Genomic DNA, 14566 nt, shown 5'->3' with positions numbered 1-14566 from the left:
GTGTTTACATCTCAGATGAATTGGCGCGCTCCGCTGTCCTGCGCAGTGCTATGGAACAGACGCAATAGATGAGCAGTTCTCAACAGACTTTTCTCAAGTATAAAAAATGTTTTGGTTTAAATTGGGACTAATGCGTCAGCTCGTGTATTTTTGCAACTGTTGTTTTTATCATGGTTTTTTATATATTTTTTTAAAATCTAATTGTAGCAAACTGATGCAAACTTAAAGGGCATTCCTCCTGGATAAGTAGCGTTTCACACTGTCCATGGGGTTTCCTTTGTAAAGAATATAATTGACAATTCAGCTTCACTATTGTAAATTATTACCTGTGTTTTAATTTAAGGAATAAACACTGTGTTTTCACTCCAGTTTTGGCATGGTTAATAAAAGAAGAAGACACCCTGCTCCACTCTTCTTTAGGACACTTTTACCTTGATTTGATACTTGAAAGTGGGACAACCAACAGAAAACGTGGAGATTCCCACAGTGCAGTTGAAGATAAAGCTACTCTGTACTTAATGCAAAGATGGTGAAGGACAGGTGAGGATAAAACATTTTTTAGGTCAGAATGTTGTGACAGTTCACTCAGTGGATATTGTCTTTCAACACCTATGTCTTGTATCGCAGCCATAAAAATGTACCGGGGCTGGAGTGGGACAGCAGTAACGCTGACAGTACCTCAGATATGTGCAACAAAGTTTTGAGTGGAGTCTGTATTGTTACTTCAGTAAAGTCAATGTTATTTGTGTACTTTGACATGAGAGCAGAACTTGTATCAATGTGAAATGGCACTTTTTAAATATTCAATCCCAGACACAAAAAACTAAAACAAAACATTTGAAATTTTTGGTTGGGGACCTCTTTCTTTGAGTGACAGAAAATGTGTTTAAGCTTACTGCAACAACACAAAGCCCCCTGAAGACTTAATTATGATTAAAAAAAAATTAAAAATGACATTTTCAAGCCTCTAACTTCATTTTGAGTGAATGCATTCAACATAATCCTCAACACTAGTTGGATAATACTTTCCACTTTCATATCTTCATCAAACTTTCCACATAATATATATTTCTACTACAGCAACTCTATATTGCTATAAACCATCTTAGGTTCTAATTACCAGTACAAAATACAGTGCTTGTTAGATTGACAAAGAGACATTGTACAAAATAATCATTATAAAAGTGGTTAACTGATGAGAACAATTGTGCTGACAAATCCCGTTTGTCTTCTGCATGGTCAGTTCTTGTGAAAGGTTTTTCCTATTTCCGTCTGAAGGAAAACCTAAAAACAAAAAAAGGGTCCGGTTAGTTTAGTTTGTTGCAGAGCACGGTGAAGAGAACATGTTACGAGTAAAACCAAACAGTTCAAGAAACAACACTGAGTCATAGCAGACTGTAATTACTGCAGCAGTTTGGCAGACACACTGCCAGTTTCCAATTTCTCTCTTTCCCTCGTTCAGCGCTTACACAATCAGCATCAGCATGGATTCATCTGGTCACAAGTATATCATTAGGAGACAGGAGACAGACTGTGAGAACCATCTCCCTGCTCGCTCACTTCAACAGCATGTGGTTGCCGATGACATTTTCCTTAAAACCTAACCGACTAAAAATAAGCTTCACTTCTTTCCCAGATTAATTGTTGTCTGCACATTTATATACTGCCGTATTCAGTAAAGCAATCCAGCCTGTTACTCACAATTTTCCTATGGTTGTTTTCTCCTCTTTTGCGTTGTTTATCTGCGGACTGTGCTCTGTGGCTCCCGGTGTCTCCAGATCCACCTCCACCATCGCCGCTTCAGCCTGTGGCAGAATCCCACTGCAGAGGAAAGGAAAGCTTATGGTCAATAGGAATAATGTACGCAAATCATACTGAAGCTATGCGTGAAATTGAATTGACCTCTTCCTTTTCAAAACTAGAATCAGGGTAGCAATGAAGTTGGGGGCTAATTTCAGCTTGATGACGTCAGAACAGGACATTTTGACCACTTATATGTTATTTTTGACTACTAATATATGCTTCTTTACTGATATAGTTGCAGTTTATTTCAGAATTACAGCTGTCAAATTAGCATCAGCCTAATAATAATTTCATATAGACATACTGTCTGTATTTATTGAATTCCAAGAAGACTATACGCTTTATCGTGATTTGTATTGTTATCGAGATATGAAATGACCGATATCAGGGTTGAAGATTTTGGCCATATGGCCCAGCCTATATGTCTGTGTTTATACAGAGATATTATATGATTCTGTATGAATAATGGCACATATTGTGGAATAAAACTGAATATTGGTGTTAATAAATATCAGTATACATCACTAGTGAGTTTTAGATGTGTACTTCAGCTTCAAACAAAAACAAGCAGCATAATTCAAATTTCACATCGGAGTTTCCGCTACAAGTCACAACTTTATTATCTAAACAATCTCAAATGTAGTATTATACAACAGCGCTGCAATACATCCTGTCTTAGCAAAGCTTATAATGTTCTTGTTTTGTTGACATTGTGTCCGAGAGGTGGTGATTTAGCTTTATGTCGTTTTTTAAGGCTGTGGTATTGGATTACACGATTAGTGTCTAGCTATCCTCCTCAAAAATAGAGTTGGACAACAAGGGATGGGATGTTGATAAGATTTTATTGATACCAATGCCATAATCAATTCTGCTTATTGGTCAGTTTCATTATCGATTCCCTTATTGATTCCTGATCAGATTTGTTTTATTATCTGAGTCTGAACGCAGTGTAGATGAAATAGGAGAACATTTGTACAGCTTTCCTTCCTATTTAGTATCTCAGGGTTATCAGACAAAAAATCTGCTAAGCCTGTCTGTGTGGAGATAATATTATTATAACACCACATTTTAGAGCATTTCTTCCTCTCCATCATGAGTTCTTCTTGTTGCAAGTTTCCCGCAGCGTAGACTCATGAGTCTGACATTGTTTTGCGACGTGCAGCGCTCATAAAAACATGACCAGTATAATATAAAGAACTGATACGCTCGGAGGTGTACGATCCCTTTACAGATTCCAATTTGTTACCAGTTTTCAACTGAAACCGGATCCCGATTCCCATCCCTATGGACAACACACTGTTAGAGTTAGAATTTCTTTACTGTCATTTGTTTTTTAGGAAAACGAAACACATATTAGCAGCTTTCAAGGATTGGCAATATAAATAGCAAACATAAAATAGTAAATAAATCAATATATACACAATGAGGTATTACCATGCAAAGGTGCAAAAGTAAGTGGAGGGTGAGGGTGTTATTGCACATACAGTTCAGTTCTTAGAGAGAGGTGGGATGGAGGGGAAGGGGTTTGTGCATTGTCCTACCTGTGGGAAGAGACTGTTTCACAAGAGGTGACATGAGCAAAACAAAAAAACAAACAGTGGTGTGGACTTGAGTTACTCACCTCTTGTACAGCTGCAGCTCCTCCTGAGCCACCATGAGCTGAGCTTTGAGCTGGTTTCTCTCCTGCAGAACCTCCTTCAGCTCCTGCATGGTGAAGCGCGGTCTGTTGGGGTCTGTGAGGTCCACCACCAGCTGGTTTGGTCCCGCTGTTTGCTTTAATAGCAGAGAGAGAGAGAGAGGGGGAAGAAAGGGAAAGGCATCTCTAAACGTCCACTGTCTTAACAATGAGTCCCAACTGTACATGACAGCCTGTAACACTCACCCTGCCCTGCCCAGAGGAGCTCTCCTTCAGGATCCTGTCCAGTTCACTCTTCAAGTTGTCCCGCTCCATTTTCAGCTCCTCCAGAGACAAGTTGTACTTATTGACCAAAGTCTCGAACATTTCCAACACTCGGACTATTCTGAACTTTAAATCCGACACTTCATCCCCTGTGCTGCTTACTTTCAACAAATCTCGTCCGATTACATAGGAAATGTCATACACATCCTCCACCGTCAGCTCAAACGCGTCCTTCTCGAAAGCCAGAGCGGGCGACGTCTCGGCACCAAACTCCATGATACAACTCCTAAAACAACACCGGGATTACGTCAACTTTTCACTATAATATACTATTTACAATTCTGTTTAAAAAAAATATCGCTTTCTGTCTTTTTTTGTCTTGCGTTCAACACTTTTACTGGCTGAAGGTAACTAACTTCCAGGGCAGCGGCACTTCCCCCATCGGTCAACCGCCAATGGCGTGCGTCGCTGGGCAGCAGAGGAGGGCGAAGTATCCTAGCGACAGGTGAGCACAAAGATGGCGTGAGTCAAGATGACTCCCTCCACACCGTCGATCCAGACAAAACACAAGTCATGTGTGAAGGCAGAGAGAGTAAGAGCTCTGGTATGTTTTAACGTCTCTTAGGATCAGGTGAGGATGCACGTGATTTCATGTTTTTAATTGTTGCTGTATTTTTTTCCTAAATTTACTCACTCACTTTTCTCTGTGTGTTTATTATTTATCACGTGTTATACTTCCATTTTATGTTATATTGCTGTTCTATAAGTAACATGCTACTACATTTCACCGTATTCTACTTTTTATTATCCTATTATCATGTTGTAGTGTTTTATAACATTATGCACTACATTATATATTTTTATATTAATACATATTCTGGTGTAGGCTGTTTACCTTCTGGCATTCCTGCTACTAATCACACCCCTTCTGTATTTAACTCTTGCCATGACATTTTGAGTTATCTTGAATGTGTATTTATTTAAAAATATATAAATATAGTATTTTATATACTTCTAATTATTTATTGTTACTTTCTCTTTTTTTCAGTACTTATTTCTGCCATTGTGCTGCTGCAACACCTGCAAGCCCCTTCTGGGATTCAAGAAAAGCTCATCTTGTCTAACGATCAAGGAAATATTCTTGCCTACATAAAATAATGTCTAGATAATACTATAATGAAAACTATGGGAATGTATTTTAAGGACATAAACACAACCTATATCTGGCACACTTGTTTTAGCCGTAGTAGTATTTGATATTAATACAATAACAACATTCAAAAGATTAAAAATAAAACTTTATTAATTTATTATGAATAAGCATTATTTTACAAATACAACCCAGCACACGTTGGTTGTTAGGGCATGTTTTTACAGTATTCATTATTGTTGGAATAAGTGTACTGCTCATACTGGTGTTTTACCAGTATGACTGTACTGGTGTAAATCACAGAGTGTGGTGCCACACCGTAGGGCTGCAAGTAAACAGTAACAGCCTGTTTTCATCAATTCAGGGGACTATGCACATTATCTCAAGCAGCCTCTTAGCGGAAAACAGAAGCACATGATCACCCAGCTCATTTGCTGTACCTTGAAACCAGACTCAGACACAATAATTTGTTATATAATCAGATGAATCTTAACATGGCTTTACAGCAGTTGGACCCATTCCTGACACATGATGCCATTATCAGAGACTGGTAAGGCACTTGAGTGTTTGTGAAAACTCATGTTAACATGTGCAGAAGGACTGGAGATAGGTCTGGCTATGTGAGACTATGAAACCACTAAAAACCCTGAGAGGTCATAGAGTGTCCAGGTATAGCCAGTTGTCTCATATTTTAACTGCTTAAGCCCTTTAAAAGCTCCAACCAAGTTAGATAAATGCTACCAAAATGCACTGTAAAAGCTGACACCAATATTGCAACAGTGGTTCACTCATCACAGTTTCAAGTATATATAAACACCATACAGATTTAGTTTAAAATAAGCAAGAGAGGCAGCCATTAAACTTTCCTGTAAATATGTCTATTCACAAACTGTGCTGAGTGAAACAAACTGGTGTTGACTCAGTGTGGGGAAAAAATAAGTTTAAAATTTGAACTTAAGGTCATACAAAGGAAAGTCTTCTGATTGGCAACAACGTGGGGTCGTCTGCAATCAAACCGGCTGCCACCATCGGCATTATGGCAGTGAAGATCCTGTTCAGAGATGAAAAAACACAAAAAGCATCAGGAGTACACCTCACATGATACAAAAACAAGCGCTGTTTGTTTTTACAGATTACTGTACAATCAGTTAAGTACATCTGATGACGTTTGTAAAAAAAACATGATGATTAAATTACTGCAATAGAGAGTAACGGGAGATAATAAAACAGTGAGGCGAAGTGCTGCCCCTTTTGAAAAATACCAAGGTAAACAAACGTTGGTGTATGAATAAAAGTGCGCGAGAGTCAAGTCAGACTCGTTACTCACAAGCGTTTAATTCCTGATTCGGCCTGATCAGTGGAACTGGCGCATGGTGGAGGAGAAGGAGGACAAGCAATGAAGCTGACTTCATCCCCAAACTCCTCACTGAGGGTTATGGGAGAGGTGACTTTTACCTTTTGCATCAGTATTGAGATGAGTCAAATCTTAATTAAGGAAACAAAACTTACCTTTTGTAATACGCTAGCTCTTCCTGTAGCACGAACACTTGGGCCTTGAGTTCATTCTTCTCCTGCAGGACGTCCCTCAGCTCCTGCAGGGTGAAGCAAGGTTTGTCTGATTCCTGCTCCAGGCTGTCTGTCTCCTCCTCGGGCTCTGTATCAGCTGTCACCTTCTGCAGTCAAAACACACACATTCGGCATTTCTCTCGAGCATGGTGGTCAAGCTGATACACGTTTCCGCCAACTGCAGTGTGGTGGTGGAAATTCATATCAACATTTGGCAGAAATGCACGATGAAAGTGCAATGCTAGTTATTCAACAATAAAAAAGGAAAATAAGAAGAACTGTGAGAACACAAAGCAGATTTTAAAAACCTTTAGCCACTGATTTTGTAAATGTTTCATGGGGTGGGAAATGTACCACATGTCTGTGGGGCCACCAGCGTGACAAAGTTTTCATGCTTTGTGTTTAATGTGAATCGTCTTATAGAGGGCCTCTGCTGTAACCTGTGTACAGGGGAGGGTGTTAAAAGGTGTTACCAGAAACAAAGCTGTCGTGTCTTCGTCTTTGTCACCCCCTTCTGCATTACTTTCTCTCTTTGATGACCTTGGGAGAAGGGAAGGTCTCTTGTCACGCTCAAAGCAGTTTGCGAGGAAGCCAGGGTCCCCTCCACACTCCACCCACACTGAATTTGGTTTGATGGAATTAGATGTTGAAGACTGGATTGGTAAAACAAAACATCCTCTTAGGCACTACAAAACCTGCCAGACTTAATGAACTGTGGCCAAATCTGATTTTTAACCTGATCATATTCATATGGTTTACAGCCTGCTGAAGACCTTTTTCCTACCGTCATCTGTGGTGATGTAGGTAGTGACATCCCAGATCTGGTAAGCAAGGTTTCTTCTATATCAGTGAACTCTCTCTCCAGTTCCCACCCACGGAGCTCCTTTCTCAGCCTTGTGACCTCGAGCTGCAGAGCCCCGAGCTCCTGCTGCCGTGTCTGGGCTGCAACTTCCAGCTCCGCCCGCTGCTGGATCAGCGCCTTGCCCTGAGCCTCCATCACTCCTATCCTGTGACGAAGGTCCTGGTTAATTCTTATCAGCCGTTGCTGCTGCATCTGGAGCTACAGTTGAGGAAATGTATTTTGTGACTTCATAAAATCTGGTCAAAGGAGGTGAATTGTAGACTAATGAAATAAAGTTTGTCAGGTGCCAGTATATGTGCTGTATATGGTCTAAATCCTCACCGCGTCAACATCCTCATTCTTTTGAGTCAGCTCATGGTCTTTAGCCCGGATCTCATCCCTCTGCTTATCCACCAAGTCTTTCAGCTTTTTCATAACCTGTCTCTCCTTCTCTGACATTCCTGTGGATATCAGTAAAAAAGCACAGAAAAATGTTCACACATGCACCATCAATGCAGGATTCATTCTTTTGAAGGTCTCATATTATGCTCATTTTTAGGTTCAGACTATTTTGAGTTTCTACTAGAAAATGTTTACATGCTTTAATGTTAAAAAACACATAATTTCTCTCATAGTGTCTGTTTGAATATACCTGTATTCACTCTGTCTGAAACGCTCCGTTTTAGCGCCTGTCTCTTTAAGCAGCAGGGGAATGACTGTAGCAGCACTTTCTACCTGTATATAGTCTAGTTGTGACATCACAAGTGTACAGAAGTCCTGATGGCTCGTATAAAGGCACAGTTTCTGAATACAGGCTTTGTGCATTTCTCTCCGGATGGAGCATTTATGCAGCACATCAACTGGATTTATAATTTAAAAAAAAACATGGAAATATACTTTTTACTATATGGGACCTTTCAGTTGTTGACAATTAAATTCTTACCATCCACTTAGCCATCAGTTTCTAATCGTGACAAACAGCAACTCTTTTAATACTTTTAATGACTAAACTCAGCAACATCCATTTGATGAGAATGATTCAAAGTGCAAAGCAAAGCAAAACCGTTGAGCAATGCAAGTCGATTGTCATTCTTTACCAAAATAAAGTAAAACTAATGGCTGACTAGAAGGTAGGAGATCTATATATAAAAGCGTGTGTGCGTGTAATGTGTTACACCATGAATAAATCTCTAGACAAATAATGTGTCAGTGAGCAGAGTGATCATGCAGGGACCATTCATTTAGATGTACGTGTTTATAAGCAGTGTGTGTGTGTGTGTGTGTGTGTGTGTGTGTGTGTGTGTGTGTGTGTGTGTGTGTGTGTGTACTGCGGCCCTGAGAGTAAGTATAGCTGCAGCCACCATATTCTGGTCTGCTTCAAAAATAGTCTCCTTTACAAGTTCCTGGATGCCTCTCTCCACAGCGCTCTCTTTTGATGACATGCATCATAAAACTGTAAAATCCCATGTGACTACACACGTATGTCATGTGACATGATGACATATGTGTGTGAGACATACAGCAGATGGTTAATCAGTGTGGCACAAATCTGCAGTGAGCACACAGATGGGAAATAAATCAGATCTGTGCTGGAACTCTCAGCTAAGACAAAACTAATTTAGCATACAGAGACATCACAAGATACTGTACAAGACAACATGAATGACAAGACTTCAAACAGCGGCACACAACAGACCATGCTGTGTTGTGATTGTTAGTTGTTATTAAACCATATACTATCTTTGTATTGTATGTTTTAAATTGCCTTAATATTTTTCAACTGATTGTTTTTGTTAATTGGTATCGGTACATTCCTACATCTTTAATGTCTGGTTGCAAATCCAACACCCTTTTTGACAATAATTACGTTTAAATTGATACAAATCAACTGACAATTCACACGTCCCTATTTACTATAAACACCATATAGAGAGGAACTGATCATACTATTTCTCGACTCAGGGTATCTGCCGATACGAGTACCAATCCAATCGGGTTCTGATCCAATCCGCTTAATAATGTCAATAATGGCATGGATACCAATCAAGCTCCTATCACCATATAATTTAAAAAGGAAACATTTCATTAGGTTATTCTTCCAGAAAAGTTCAAAAAAATCTTAGAAATAATTGATATTGAATGTATATGTTTAAAATAACAGTTTCCTTTCCATGAATCATCTTGCAACCTCCAGAAACCCATCAGTCAAAGCCGGGATGAGAACCGTTGCCGCTGACAACCCACCCTGCTGTTTCTGCAGGTCTTCCTCTGTGACGGGGGACTCTTTGACAGAGAGGCTCACAAACAGCCTCTTGTTCTCTTCCTGAAGCCCGCTGATTTGAGAGAGCAGGTCCTGAACTTCTCCTCGCCACACATCCTCCACCAGCTCCAAGTCCTGAGCATAAGAGAAGAGAGAGATGAGAAGAAATAGGAGGGAAAACACCAACACAGTCAAGAGTGTGCACACCGCACGGACACAGTACTAAGTGTTTGTGTGAAAGGGTTTGATAGCTGGATGAACATGAGGGCGTGATAAAGTCAACGACACCTCACTGAAGATTTTACTGCCTTCAAAATGATTTGGTTTTGTTTTTTATCATACATTATTTAATGAGCTTATTGAAAGAAAAGCAATGAAAAACATTGTACTGTGAAGTGTAAAATATACCACAAATTAATTAACTGTTCCCTTATAATTGTGCTAGCAAATGTGTAAAGTAGAATTTTGTATTAGCAGCATTTTGTTGGATAGTTTTGTAGTAAACTATCTGATGTAATGTAATATACTGCCCTACAAAGCCTAAGTGCAGTAACTACGTAACCACTAATAACATGATTTCTGCACAACTTGGGGTATGAATGTATGGAGGTTAGGTTTATTTGGAAAATAATTATGAAATGGCAAACAAGTAAATATTAATTTGTTGGGACAATAAACAAACTTTCAAATTACTTTTTTTTTTTACCTTAAACGTTTGCGTAGATACTGCACTTAGGCTGTGTAGGGCAGTATAATAAAATCATATAGTTATAATATCATGTATAATACCTACATTATCTATGACTATCACGAATAATATAAATCAATGATAGTTTTTATTGTTTCATCATTATGAACTCTTTTTTAATCTATGGTCAAAAAGAGACATTTTGAAATGTCAAAACTTCTATCACTGTAGAGGTGATCTGATTACTTTAACTATGCTTTAATTACACAAATATACACGGAGCATACAGGTACACAAACACACACACACACACACACACACACACCTTCTGGTGCTTCCTCTCCTGCTCGTATCTGTCGCTCCGCTCCTGCCGCAGCCTCTCCAGCTCCCTCCGCAGCTCCTCGGCCTCCTGTCCGGCGGCTCCGCTGCTCACCAGGGCCTCCAGCAGCTCCAGGACCCCAGGGGCGGGGCTTGCCAACAGGCAAACCAGGCAATTGCCTGGGGCCCCGGCTTCCAGGGGGCCCCGACTTGGGCATCCTCCCCAGTGACCGGTGCCCCAAGTGCTAATGTACGGCACAGCAACGACAACAACGGGCATTTACTATGAAAAAGCGCCGTAGCACCCCCCCTTGGGGGCCCCCACGTCACTTCTGCCGTCGGCGCTGTCTGTGTCAATCAGCGCGAACCGCAGGTTTGATTGTTTGTTTAGCACCGAGCTCCGCCCACTTACACCGAGCTCCGCGCTTGCGAAAAGATGAAGAGGAGTTATCCCAGCGGGGCAGAAAAGAAAAAACAGAGGAAGGAAAGGGAGGAAAAACGAAAGTAAGACAGTGGTAAGTGCATTGTTATGTTTTTCTGACTGACTGTGTTGTGTTGTCACGGACTCCATAGCGGCTAATAAGCTAAAAACTAAGCTATGACGAATGCGTAACATGACACAGCTACATGAAGCTAGCTAGCAGGAGGAGATGTGCACCACTCTCCAGTCTCAACCAGCAGAAAACAACAGAAAGTTTAGTGAGGCAGACAGTCTAACAACAACAACAACAACAGCAACAACAACAACAACAGCCTAATACAGTGGAAACCGCTTATAGTGATCACGGATATAGTGATCAACCGCTTATATGGATCAAAAGGCTTGGGACAGAATCATTTCTATACAAATGCTGTTTAAATAATTCGTTTATAGTGATCGAGAAATCCGCTTATAGTGTTCATTTTTTTTCTCATTTTATGAATGAAAACGTGCTGGACGTCTGCTTCTGCCGAGTGAGCTAACAGCTAGCTAACGAGTGAGCTAACAGCTAGCTAACGAGTGAGCTAACAGCTAGTTAATGTAAGGAGTTGACACCGGCAGCAAGCGCGCGAATCATGGCTGGAAAAGGGAAGTCATTGCCACCTGATGAGAAACGTCTCCTCAAGGCTTATGACAGATTTTTTTTTATCGTTTTGAAAAACCAGTGAACTTGGTGTTAGACAACACTGATCCATGGAAACATGTGAAGTGACTTCTTAACGCGGCGCAGCGGAGCCGCAACACAAAACAGACGTAGCTTAACTCTTCTTGATGCCGTTGTTATCTTCTATGTTGTTGTTCTATGAAACAGTGTTTCAAAGTTTATTTTAAGACTTGTTTTAAAAAAATGCACCGGCTTCACGGCAGAGCCGACGCACAGAAGAAGTTACTGTATTTGTATTTATGTATTTATGAGTTATGTCTGCGCACTGCGCAGTAATATAACTTGCATGGTTCCTCTCAAAAGGAGCATTTGAAACGAATGTGTTTGAAACCATAATAAAATTCAGTAAATGCTGAAACGGTTCGTTTCGTGCAATTCTTATCATTGAAAAACGATACAAATGGCGTTTAGATAATATTCTGCATAAAAAATGTGAAATACTGTAATAAGAATTCGGTTATAGCGACCAACCGCTTATAGTGATCAAATTGGCTCTGGACCAACGTGATCACTATAAGCGGTTTCCACTGTAGTATGTAATACTAAAGTACACCTTCTATGATAAGCTTTGCATAATGATGAGATGAACTTAATAGTGCCAGAAAGGGAGAAATATGTGTTTGGCAGTACATATGATATGTGCACCCACCACAAGAGTACATCAAGTGCATAATACATGTTGAACTTAACAATATGTTTCCCTCTCATCTCTCCTCAGGATCATTACTGTCTTTTTTAAACCAACACATCCAGGGAAGGATGATGTTCCCCCTCCCATCCCTGATGACAACTGTAAGTTCATTATTCCACAATTGATAATGTTATGCCTTAATATTCTTCATGGCAGTAGTATTAAGCTGTAGTAGTAGAAAATGCTGTGCACATACATAATCATATGCCTGCCCTTAGAGATTCTCATATGCCCTGTTGTTGTTTTTTGAGTTTAGTTCCATCAACATCCACCTCCAGCAGCACAGTGGTTTCCCAACCTCCTGCGCAGGAACATCCAACCGATGATCAGAGATCAAGTCTAACTGCTGACACAGATGACTGTGAGTTAAATAATTTTTTTTTACTTCCATAGAGAACATATAACAATGACAATAATAATAACTGCAACAAGAATTGCTGTAATTAGCCCGTGCTATTAAAGATTATTTATAACAAATATACCCTGTTGTTGTTTTTTTTTCTTTTTTGTCATCAGCTCCATCAAGACCCAAATGTGAACAGTCAATTTTATTTTTGTATTTATTTTATTGTTAACAACATTCAGATTTCTATTTTTTGTAATAAAAAAAGTTCATATTTTATATTGTGTTGGTGTCAGTTAATTTACAACAATTATTGATAGGCGTAGGGTTTTAAGAATTTCTGTTCCTCCCTGAAATTCACTTTGAGAACCCCTAATCTCTTCTAAAGTATTATTTTCAGTATACATATCAAATGTCCCAGAAATTGTGTGCAAAAAACAATTTTTTTCACTGTGGAGGGATGGGGTGGGGCCCCCACAAATTTCTTGCTTGGAGCCCCAAAGGACCCTTGCCCCGCCACTGCAGGACCCGCACCACTTTGGGCACCACCCGGACCAGAGACTCGCACCCAAACCTGTCGATGACCCGCTCAAACTCCTGGCCAAGCAGCGCCGCGATGTCGTACACATCCATAACCGTCAGCTGCGCCGCGGGTCTGTCCAGCGCTGACATAACACCGCAGGTTTCCATGTCTGTCCTCTGCTTTATTTACACCTCCGACATTCAACATATCCGTCTTTCCTCTGACACCCCGAGTACGCTCACATGTGGGGCAGAAAAAACCGTTCACACGACGGAGAGGAGGCGTGTGTGAACATGAAACACATGAACATAAGCTATCGTTTCAGTTTGTTGACAGTTTAAACTTTGCCCACGACCGACGAGTGCGTTCACTTTGATGTTGCGTTCAATGTCCCCGCGAAAACTCGTACATGTCAATGACAATAAATTCCAACCCAACGTATGTTCGAGTCAGTGTACAAATAATTCATGTTTATTTGAGTGGTTGAGTCAGGCAAGTTAGTGGCAAAGTACTACTTGTGTTACAGTGAATATATAATCGTGTTCGTTAATGTCGTAGCAGGAGAAGCCACATCACCAGTTTAAAGAACTGGAGTTTTCATATTTACGACGGCTCCTGAAGACAGCAGCGCTCCCTCCAAACTCCTTCTGCGCATGTCATGACATTACTGGCGCATTACCTTCTATGCACATCAGAAAGCTTTACTATATCAATTAATTGAATTAATTCATTATACAGTCTATGATTTTAGTATGCTTCAGCACATCTGGTAGTAAGAACAATCTCAAAACCCGTGCTATTTTCCAAATCTTTTCTAATGTCATATTATCTCTGTTTCTCCTGTAATCATTTTAAATAAATAACTTATGTTGGGAAAAATCTGGTCTCTTTCAAAAATGTTCAGAATCAGAAATACTTTAATAATCTCACGGGGAAATTATTTTTGCTACAAAACTCTAGATATACAAACAACAAATATTATACAGACAACATATATTAGATAAGGTGAAAGAAGTGTAATTTAATTTAAAGTGTAATTTAAATTATTCATCGATGTGACCTGGTTTAATCCTTCTTTATCGAATATGTGGATCTAGATCTGAAGTGTGCCTTTTGTGACTCCCATACTAAGACTGTTATATAATATTAACAGATAATATAGGATATCTGCTGTGTGCTCTTTGTAAAGAGTGACGCTCCAGCTGAATAAGAATATTTTTTGATTAATCTCATTTGAATTCTTGTAAAGTTTTACATCCACAAGTGTTATATTTTGTGTTTTCATGAAAGAACTGGAGGTGTGTTTTAAGTCAAATATCCTCTGCTAATAACAAAAAA

General features: G+C 39.8%; 2 protein-coding genes and 1 long non-coding RNA gene across 3 annotated transcripts; 1 reads left to right on the top strand and 2 right to left on the bottom strand.

Moving 5' to 3' along the window:
• Positions 1-1160: 1160 nt before the first annotated feature.
• rilpl2 (Rab interacting lysosomal protein-like 2) lies at positions 1161-4070 on the bottom strand. Its single transcript, XM_083911866.1, has 4 exons — positions 3686-4070; positions 3425-3576; positions 1702-1821; positions 1161-1284 (listed from the first exon to the last, which is right to left on the bottom strand). Exons 1-4 carry the CDS (start codon positions 3977-3979, stop codon positions 1263-1265), a joined length of 588 nt encoding a protein of 195 aa, XP_083767992.1. The 5' UTR covers positions 3980-4070; the 3' UTR covers positions 1161-1262.
• Positions 4071-5029: 959 nt separating this feature from the next.
• On the bottom strand, positions 5030-13586 carry LOC310946461 (RILP-like protein 1). The gene is made up of 9 exons (XM_083912929.1): positions 13236-13586; positions 10534-10667; positions 9505-9655; positions 7603-7721; positions 7204-7479; positions 6893-7072; positions 6363-6526; positions 6181-6279; positions 5030-5904 (listed from the first exon to the last, which is right to left on the bottom strand). Exons 1-9 carry the CDS (start codon positions 13393-13395, stop codon positions 5814-5816), a joined length of 1374 nt encoding a protein of 457 aa, XP_083769055.1. The 5' UTR covers positions 13396-13586; the 3' UTR covers positions 5030-5813.
• LOC310946462 lies at positions 10808-13148 on the top strand. Its single transcript, XR_014593188.1, has 3 exons — positions 10808-11041; positions 12390-12463; positions 12619-13148. It is a non-coding gene; the product is annotated as an uncharacterized lncRNA (long non-coding RNA).
• Positions 13587-14566: the final 980 nt, after the last annotated feature.

This window comes from Echiichthys vipera, assembly GCF_963691815.1.
Source record: "Echiichthys vipera genome assembly, chromosome: 4".
In the NCBI taxonomy this organism is placed as follows: Eukaryota; Metazoa; Chordata; class Actinopteri; order Perciformes; family Trachinidae; genus Echiichthys; species Echiichthys vipera.
The sequence above is the reverse complement of the archived record's forward strand: the minus strand, read 5'-3'. Positions and strand labels throughout refer to the sequence as shown.

Coding starts and splice junctions, on each gene's coding strand:
- rilpl2 (XM_083911866.1), bottom strand. CDS start 3,979: ATGGAGTTTGGTGCCGAGACGTCGCCCGCTCTGGCTTTCGAGAAGGAC. Junction 3,577..3,685: donor GCTCCTCTGGGCAGGGCAGG/GTGAGTGTTACA, acceptor CTGCTATTAAAG/CAAACAGCGGGACCAAACCA. Junction 1,285..1,701: donor AAAACAACCATAGGAAAATT/GTGAGTAACAGG, acceptor TTTTGTTTTTAG/GTTTTCCTTCAGACGGAAAT.
- LOC310946461 (XM_083912929.1), bottom strand. CDS start 13,395: ATGGAAACCTGCGGTGTTATGTCAGCGCTGGACAGACCCGCGGCGCAG. Junction 9,656..10,533: donor AGGAGAGGAAGCACCAGAAG/GTGTGTGTGTGT, acceptor TCTTATGCTCAG/GACTTGGAGCTGGTGGAGGA. Junction 7,480..7,602: donor AGAATGAGGATGTTGACGCG/GTGAGGATTTAG, acceptor CCTCAACTGTAG/CTCCAGATGCAGCAGCAACG.